This window comes from Lactuca sativa, chromosome 2, assembly GCF_002870075.4.
Source record: "Lactuca sativa cultivar Salinas chromosome 2, Lsat_Salinas_v11, whole genome shotgun sequence".
In the NCBI taxonomy this organism is placed as follows: Eukaryota; Viridiplantae; Streptophyta; class Magnoliopsida; order Asterales; family Asteraceae; genus Lactuca; species Lactuca sativa.
The window spans coordinates 207,497,068-207,507,003 of NC_056624.2; the positions used below are offsets into that span (position 1 = coordinate 207,497,068).

The following is a 9,936-nucleotide window of genomic DNA, read 5'->3' on the forward strand; positions in this document are numbered from 1 at the left end:
AAAGGAAAATATTATGTACAAAAAAGAAAAAGAAATTAAATATCCTCCTACTTTTTTTCTATTTATATTCCTACCAATATAAAATGATGAAAAATGTCTTAAAATATTATTAATTTTTATCAAAATGTGATATTTATCGTCACTTCAAATGGATATGAAGATAAGTAGCACGAAAGAGTAAAATAATATTTAGTTTATCAAAGGGGCACAAATAGGGGAGATAGATGCAAAGAACTTTTGAGCACTACTAGAAAAAAGGTTAATAGAGTACGGTTGAAATTATAAATATAGTACGTACATAGAAGGCGTATTAGTAGAGGGGTGTATTAGATGACATGTCTAATAGAGTACGGCTATTTAGCCGTTCTATATGTATCCTATCTACTTTTTACAACCATCGCATACAATCATTTAATACGTCATATATACACATCTAATACACCAATACACAACCGTACTTGATATGAATCCTCTCAAACACATACCCATCTAATACACCATACGATCTCCTCATACAACCATACTAGATTACTCGTACAACTGTACTAGATGTCAAGATATCAAAACCAGACTCCTTCCTAGCGGCCATTCTTAATTGCATTCCAGCCCTATTCAGCATCCAATTACAAACTTCACGTTCTTTGATTCTAAATAAAGGGGACAACAGTCAAAACTAATATCAGCAGATACCTGGATATATCTTCTATCTTCTGGAGGTAAAATATAATTGAAATTTCATCTTCATTTTCCTTCTTATGAATAGAGAACATATGGAGTCAAAACACTAAAGTTCTTGTTTACACAACCAACAAAATCTAATCTTAAGGACAGTGATGGATGAAATAAGTGAATAGTTGGAATATTACTTACATATATGAGACCATGTTACCGACAGTTGGAGCATTTGGCATTCTCATATATAAGGTGATACTTCAAATTTCTAGGCACATTAATTGCAGATTCCTTGACAGTCAAAAGCAAACAAAGCCTCACCACCTAGGGGCACAGATAGAAAATTAGAGAAGGGAATAATAAGAACAAAATCATGTGTGTGTGTGTGCGCCAGAGGGCAGAAAATACATTTTCCTTCAATTATAAGGATGATGAGCATGAGCTCCTTCAAGTATCCTAGAAAAGGACACAAAAGGACAACAAAATATTGAAAGTTCAATCCAAAATAAGACTTACTTGTGACCATCATTCATAACATCTTGTGTGATAATCTCCATGATATCTTTTAGGCTCCTCTTTTTGCATTGGCACAAGGTGTTCACAGAAAGCTGAAGTAACCCATATAAATCTTGAATGTAACATTCCAAGTGTCCTTATCTAAGGATTAAACAACACATAATGATGATGTCATATTTCTATTTCAAAATTTGGTAAACTAAATATATATGCATACTAACCTCACCCAAGTGGCTGAAGGCCACATAGATTCCACCAATAACTAGAACACTCTTAAAACCAAAATCTAAAAAAATAAAGTTAGTAACTTATATTATATTACTATATGTTAAGAGAACTTAAATAGAAGATTTAAAAAGTGTAACGACCCAAAAATCACGACTAAAAATTTCTTTTAAAACATTACTAAAACTAGATTTATAAACAACGTATCATAAGTCAAACATAACTTTCGAGTATTAAATTCAAAACATAATATCATTATCAGAGTCAAACATTCCCAGGCTAACTGACTATGGCGTGTGCTCTGCAATCTTCCTGAGCTCCTCTTTTGAAAACCGAGTACCTGAAACCAAAACTGAAAACCGTAAGCACGAAGCTTAGTGAGCTCCCCCAATCTACCACATACCATGCAATAACATATAAAGCACATACTGGGCCTTGCCCACTGCATCGGACCGAAGTCCGGGCTAACTGGGGCCTTGCCCCCTGCATCGGACCGAAGTCCAGACCAACTGGGACCTTGTCCCTTGTATCGGACCGAAGTCCGGGCTAATTGGGGCCTTGCCCCCTGCATCGGACCGAAGTCCGGACTAACTGGGGCCTTGCCCCCTGCATCGGACCGGAGTCCGGACTAACTGGGACCTTGTCCCCTGCATCGGACCGAAGTCCGGGCTAACTGGGGCCTTGCCCCTTGCATCGGACCGAAGTTCGGACTAACTGGGGCCTTGTCCCCTGCATCGGACCGAAGTCCGGGCTAACTGGGGCCTTGCCCCCTGCATCGGACTGAAGTCCGGACTAACTGGGGCCTTGCCCCCTGCATCGGACCGAAGTCCGGGCTAACTGAACAGAACATAGCATAAACATATCAACTAGCATGAACACACATATACTGCATACTACATCGGGCCGTGGCCCGGAACACATAACACATAATTCTTGTCTGAGCCACGAAGGCATCAAACATACTAAATACTGCATCAGATCAAAATCCGGAAACTGCTACTAGCTAAACGGGTCGGCATTGTGGCCTTAGACCCGTTCCTACTGGAAGGAAACTCACCTGAACTGCTGAGCTCTGCTGATAAACCTCTGGCTGCTACTCGACAATCCCCTGAACCGCTGCTCCTCTAGCTCTCCGAGCTATCAATATACATATAACACTTAGTCTGACAGTCAACTAAGTCAACTCTGGTCAAAGTCAACCTTCCAGGTCAACCCTACTCGCCGAGTCCTCCTAATGACTCGCTGAGTTCATAAGCTCAGGGTCTTTCTATTCGCGACTCGACTCACCGAGTCATTCTATGACTCGCCGAGTCCAACTAGTTCCAAGTCCTGTCTTGTCCAACTCGCTGAGTCACCACCCGACTCACTGATTCGAGTCTCAACTCGAAGGGTTTGAGGTTTCGCGACCTGACTCGCCGAGTCCACTAATAGACTCGCCGAGTCCAAGGCAATCTTCAACCAACTCGTCGAGTTGTTCTTCCAACTCGCCGAGTTCATGCTTAACTTCATCCGAATCGACGAGCTGTTCATCTCACTCGTCGAGTTCCTCCTCATCTTCAAGCTACTCGCCGAGTCCACTCGAAGGACTCGCCGAGTCTATTCAGATCTTCATACATGCAGAGGACTTTTGAGTCATGCATGGACTCCATACTGCAGATCTACCCTTCCCAAGCCTATTCCCCACGTAAAGTTGCAAACTTTACGTGTAGAGAAGGAGATCTAGGCACCATACACCATAAACTTAGGGTTTGAGACAAAGGGGCTCAACAATCAACCCATAGACCGATGCTTTATGATTCTCTAGGCCAAGATACACATAGATCTGAAGTAGCAACTTCAGATCTGGGCTTCTAACTCGAAATGGCTCAAGAACTTGCCCTAAAAGCCCCAAATCCTATGATAAAGGTTGATCTAAATTCAAAAGAGGGAAGGTCACGACTCATTACCTTCAAATGCTCTGGAAGACCTCACAAACTCTAGATCTACTGCCAAATCTTGAATCCCCAATGTGAGCCTTCTTCCTTCTTCCTTCAAACCACCCAAAATGGCAAGAAAACTTGAATGAGCAACAATGGAGGCTTAGGGTTTCTGGTTCTGGACTATAGGGCCGCAACTGAGCCCTAGGAAAGAGAATAAGATGCTTAAATAGGGTACCAAGTCCCGAAATTAGGGTTTCCAAACCCAGACCTGACTCGCCGAGTCCACTTGCCGACTCGCCGAGTCGGTCAATTGCTTTACATCCGGATCCCACTCTGACTCGCCGAGTTTCTCCCTGGACTCGACGAGTCAACCCTCTTCAACTTAGGGTTTTTCCTTTCCTTTCTTGACCTTTCTGATTTCGGGTGTTACAAAAAGATATAAAGAAAAAAGATTATTTGTTGTATTGTTATAACACACACACACCTCTGCTATGTCATACTAGTGTAATGACACATCTTTCGATTGTGCAAGTTCCACTTCTTTAATTTGTTTCTTTAACTTCTCTTGAACACCTTTTTTATGCAATAAAACAACAAGAAACATGGTTTTGAAATTTTGTTATTGTTATAAAATAATATAAAATATATACAATTATCATACCTGGTAATTGTAAAAGAAGAAGAGATTGAATTATTTTCAAGTTCTGTTACAGCAAGTTCGTTTTAAACTCAGCCAAAGCATCTTCTCTCACAAGTAACTACAAATAGATGTAATTCAAATAAAACTCAAAAGAGTACATAAAATTACGTTACATATGTTTAACTGGCCTCATAAAGGCAAAAAAAATTATTTTCAAGAATACTCACCATGAAAATTGGATCCCAAATAGAAATAACAATGCCAATATTGTAGGTCACTACAAAATGTTCCAATAAATACGTAATCAGATCTTAATCTAATAAAAATCACAATTAAGCAAAGTTCGTATATAAGTTTTTAGATATTACTGTCAGGAAAGAACTCATAGCTGCTAACATGCATTTTCACATTATCAAACCAAAAATAAACTTTATATCCTTACTTGAAAAGAGAAAAGATGTCCTCATGTATGCCTCTTCCAAAATAGAGGTTTGGTTGTAAAAATTCATAAAATTCAGAATGAAACAAGAAGCATGTAGCATCAATAGAAACTACCAACACGTAAATGAACTTGTTTGAACAGAAGTGATGAAATAATGTTTAGAAACATGTTCCTTATTTACTTATCGAACATAAGGAAGGAGTATATCCATAGAATTCATAGCAAATTGAACTAAGAAAGCTTTGCTGAAACTCGGTCACTTCACCAAAATCATGATCATGGGGAAGAACAAAAACCTAATTTCATTGAAGGTAAAACAAACAACATTAAACCCTAACATTTTAAAAATTAATTTTGTGTTCATTGGACCTAATTTCTTAAAAAGCCCTATTCTTACAAACAAATTTAAAACTACCCTATATACGTATAAAGAACTCACCCTCCATGATCCATTCACTACTACCAACAAAATCACATCCTAACCATCTTTTATTTTGACCAAATTTATAGTTTTTAATGGCAAAATGTTGTCACACACCTCTAACAGAGAAGCCTATTATTTAAAGCTTTCTATGATTTATTCAAAAACACAAAAATACATTACAAACTCATAACAATAGTAACCTAAAAACCCCGACGTATCCTTAGACATTAGTTGCTCATACTCTTGTATACAAAACCTTTAATGTCAAAAAAATCATTCCCACATCCATTAGAATATAATCATATATATAATATACCCATAACATAAATTAATGCCTTTTGTATTGAAGATTGAAGAATACCTTTTCAGTTATGATACCAGATATTAAATTAGCTGGTGTAACATCAAAAGCTGGATTCCAAACACAAATCTCAGAAGCTGCAACTTGTTCTCCCATACCACCACGTGTGTTAAGTAACTCCTTTGGCGACCTTTCTTCTATAACAATTTCATTTCCGGAAGATAATGACAAGTCAAGGGGGCCGCAACGTAAATTGAACACCATGATGTTTAGCAGATAACGCTAGGCTATATGTTCCAATCTTGTTCGTAGTGTCACCTAAAATCAAATTTAATTTTTTTTAGATTAAAAGTAACAAAGGATTTGTGGGTAAAATAGTGACAGGCTAGTCATCCGTAGCAGTTGCAACAGAGTTCTTTATAATCTCTGTAAGTTTAGTTGCAGCATCTGAAAGATTCACAGCTATTGGACGATTGTGAAACAGTAGAACAAATCAGGAAAAAGTTCTGAGGAAACATTACACTTCAGCAGCATCTCGAATCTCCAAATAGATCGTATCAAGAGGAAGTTTTCTCTGCTCAAAACAACAGTTACAATTAGATGAAATGAAGTGTGCAGAGATGAGTCGGCTTGAGATGCCATTAATGGAAATTGGAATCAACTGCAATTCAGCAGAAAAGTAAACCAATCTTAACGGAATTAAATGTTGGTTACAAATAAGTTGGATTGAGTCGCGGAACACATGTAGACGAAGACGAAACTTGCTGGAGGGACGTGAGTCGTGAGTGAGGTGATCGACGGAGTCGGAGGCGGCTTAAGGCGAATGATATTCGGAGTAGAAAGGGGAAAAAAAAGGTTCTCAAATATCTACAAGAAGAACTACAATCATTTTGATGGTAATCGGTGGATTTATTTACAAGAATTTGAAATTATCGACTTACCTCAACTTGACCTTGTAGTGACTGAACGTAATTGATGATTTCATCGAGCATGAGTGCTTTTCCAGTGACCTAAGAACATGATTTCGCATTTTGATTTCATCGACCATGAGTGCTTTTCAAGGGACCTAAGAACATGATTCCAAATTGGTGACGAAGACGAACCGGAAGCCTTTAGAGGTGGCGACATGGCGGTGGTGGATTCTCTTTCTACGACACCGGCAACTCTGAGTTTGATGACACAAGCGGTGGAGGATTGTCTTTCTACGACACCAGCGACTCTCAATTTGATTAAGGAGGAAGACGAAGAAGTAAGCGGTGGAATGTGTTTAGGGCTTAACCAAAGAATGGTCGTTGGGAAGAAGTAGACGATAATGGAGTCGGGGTTGCGTTTGTGGAGGCTTCGCAGTTGGCAAGATATCCTATAATCGGAGAGCAACAACGTATAGGGCGGTGGTGGTGACAGGGTTTTGGCTCTGAACCGTAAAGAACAAAGACGGTGAGGTTAATCTAGTAATTTGGAAGATAGATGGTGATGGGGAAGAACGGTCGTCTTTCATTGGAAGTTGACGGCGGTGGGAGACACTCGGAAGGGTCGAAGAAGCAGCAGATGGCGGAAGGTGAATGGAAGAGCTACTGTAGACAAGCCTCCCAGATTTAAGTGTAAATATAATACGCCTTTAATTAGAAACATACATCCCTTTCTGGTACGGGTTTTATTAATATCTGTATTATATTATGGTGTATTATATTAACTTTTTTCCAGTAGTGGAGGCAGCACCAAAAATAGCAACAAACTTTAAAGTCCACCTAGAAACGGCATTCAACTTGCAAAATAAAGGAGAAAACTAATCTAAAAGTCATCATGAGGCAGCTAGCATCTACTCAATTTGCCCCACATGTAACCGAGTCCCGCACTAATTAAGTGTCTCTTAGCAGCAACAAAACTAATTCTCAAATTGCCCTTGAAGGATGGATCTTAAAAATGATAGGATAATTGAGAATTGTATTTCAAAAAATGCACAAGAGAAATTGTTTTTGGTAATGACTACATGTTTAGTTGTATGGTTATAGAATTTATAAATTATAAAAGTGATCCATTTTTATTTTATAAATTTATGTTGTATATGAGTCCCCTACAATTATAAGGGCATATTTAAGTCTTTTCAACCGGGAAATTGAAAACGTATGGACGGGCCTGGCTAGAATATAGAAATAGTGAACGAAATAGTGAACTTGAACTACAAGCTTAATTAGCTTGTTTATAGGAGCGAAGTCTGAGTGGAATAAAGTCCACATGGGCTCATACATCATGTGATATGTCCCTTATTTTGCACTCCAGAAAATCACATACGACTTAATTAACAAGGGCACGTTACTTGGAAAGCTTATGAAACACAAACTCAAAAGGAGTATCACCAGTGGCAGCAAGACGCCTGACCCCCTTGTCTAAGTAAATGCTTACGTTAAAGCATGTTCCAGGACCTGCACCACAAAACGAGGGACAGTGTTGAAGCATGTAGCTGTGCACCTTCGGACTTGTTGACTTAGGATACTCCACAACCTGGAAACATGTAAAAGATTGGTCGAAAAGGCCACCAGTTGTAATCAAGCTCGAAGGTGGTGGTTCTAGGACATTGGGGATCGTCCAAAATGTCGACTTCTCACAAGCACCCTTTGGATACCCCGAATCAATGGCAAGAATGGTTGAGGTGAGGAGATACTTTTTCTTAGCAATGAGAGTGAACATGAACTGCCCACCTAGGTTAACGTCAGCCGGGTCCTGCACCACGTTGAATGGACAAATTTTGTTATTGTTCATCGTGTCGGTTAACTTGATTCTTCCACCATTGGCCGATATCACCGGACCAATGTGGTAGGGAACGCCATTCAGGACCTTTTTCCCGGTAGCATCTTTCACTACATTTTCACCAGCAGCGTTAGTGGTTATATAGCAGATTGACTGTGTAGTGATGAAGAATAGAAGGAAGAGAGCATCTGAGAGTGATGACTTCATGTTATCTAATCTTTTGGCCGATGTCTGGTTCAACAAGTAATTAAGAGGTTGCTATTTATAGAATATAGTTGCGGATGCATCTACCACTTCGCTACACGTTTTTTTTTCTGCATACAGTAGTCGTTATCAACAACATTTTTATTATTATTATTTATTTTTTTTGCTTTCGATTTTGTAGGGAGGACATATCACTCAGTTGTGACTTGTGACAAGTGGGAGTCCCCTACACAGCTAAACCACCATAAATTTAGGATTTAATTATTATTATCATAATAATAACGAGATCGATCATCTACATGACTACATTAACAAAAAACTATGTACATGCACAATTTATATCGAAGTCTTATCGGTTTACCCTGGTGCTTTAAATTTGAGGATAAACGTAATATACTCTATAGCGAGCAAGCTATATCTAAAAATCCTAAGATCAAAAGCATTATTATAGGTAATATGTTTACATATCTCGTCTCACGCAGCAGTGGTTGTGAAGTGAGCAAGAAAGAGGTAAAATAAATAAATAAATAAAATAAAAAAATAAAAACAATCGGCGTCTTCATGTTATTGGAATTAGTCGACATCCATTATTGTATGCTTTTCACAGTATTTTCGTTCTCCTGTTTTAGGCCATAAATCGAAAGATAGGATAAGGATATCGCGGAGCACCACATGTATGGATTTTGGGCAAAGTATATATCATTTCACGTGTTAAATAAATTTGATTTTAAATCTATTTTAGATTTGATATCCATAATATGATAATAATAATTAAATCTAATAAATAAAGATATTTTTGATACATGTTATATTTTTATTGCATTTGATACATGTTGTTTTGTAAGATTTTTTGATTTATTTTTTTCTACTTATTATTTTATAGGTTTTTTTCATTTTAGTAATTCTAAATAATATTTAAATATAATAATTATAATAAATATAATAATAAATGCATATCAATTTTATTAATGCAATTTTGCTTTTAATTTCTGAATTGAATCCAATTATTTTATTTGTTTATTCATTAAAAAAATTTGTTTAATTTTAGAAGAAAAGTAAAAATAAAGTTAAAAATAACAAATTAAATATTACAAACGGGCTCAATCCAGCATACTGTAACACCGTAAATTTTCAGACAAAAATTTTCATTTAAAACCCCAGTTATCTCATTTCAAAACCACAAATCCCACAAACATCAAGTTATCAAAACACATGTTCCAAAAACTGTTTATAACACGAATCCAGGATCCTCTAAAAACATATCTCCAACTCAAGTGTGTGCACAATCAAACCAGTGTCTTCCCGTGATCCTGAGATGTACCTGAAACGCATAACACATAACACGGTAAGCACGAAGCTTAGTGAGTTCCCCAACATACCACACACATCACATTAGCCACTCAAGGCTAACTTAATACGACCCGCATGTCAATGTGTCTCAGTTGAGACCCTACGGTCCCACAACTCGGATGGAACCTCCGATCCTAACTTAACAAGCTCATAATAATAATACTAAGCATAAATCACCAAGACATAATGCAATATATATCAAAATACTCAATATAACACATAAGACCCTCCGGTCACACATACATACCACTCATAGTAAGTATAGTAAAAAGACTCACATCGTAATCAAGTAAGTAATAATCTCGTACACGAATCTCGAACTAGCCTCTGCCTAACACATAAGATAATAATCTTAATCAACACTTAAATCACAACTCAAAATAAACTAGGTAAATCTCTCTCTCTCTCTCTCTCTCTCTCTCAAACTCATGGAATGGGTAAAAGACCATTTTACCCCTCCACGGTCCCCATACTCCATGCCTTGACCAAAACCTA

General features: G+C 37.7%; 1 protein-coding gene and 1 long non-coding RNA gene across 2 annotated transcripts; both read right to left on the reverse strand.

Moving 5' to 3' along the window:
- Nucleotides 1–245: 245 nt before the first annotated feature.
- LOC111882522 (uncharacterized) lies at nucleotides 246–3,809 on the reverse strand. The gene is made up of 5 exons (XR_006188510.2): nucleotides 3,360–3,809; nucleotides 2,471–2,550; nucleotides 1,410–1,753; nucleotides 1,189–1,329; nucleotides 246–996 (listed from the first exon to the last, which is right to left on the reverse strand). It is a non-coding gene; the product is annotated as an uncharacterized LOC111882522 (long non-coding RNA).
- A 3,499-nt stretch (nucleotides 3,810–7,308) lies between these two features.
- Nucleotides 7,309–8,130, reverse strand: LOC111882523 (miraculin). The gene has a single exon (XM_023878884.3). It carries the CDS (start codon nucleotides 8,092–8,094, stop codon nucleotides 7,453–7,455), a length of 642 nt encoding a protein of 213 aa, XP_023734652.1. The 5' UTR covers nucleotides 8,095–8,130; the 3' UTR covers nucleotides 7,309–7,452.
- Between the last annotated feature and the right edge of the window lie 1,806 nt (nucleotides 8,131–9,936).

Bases quoted from the DNA above. Each gene is read 5' to 3' on its own strand.
- LOC111882523 (XM_023878884.3), bottom strand. From the start codon at position 8,094: ATGAAGTCATCACTCTCAGATGCTCTCTTCCTTCTATTCTTCATCACT.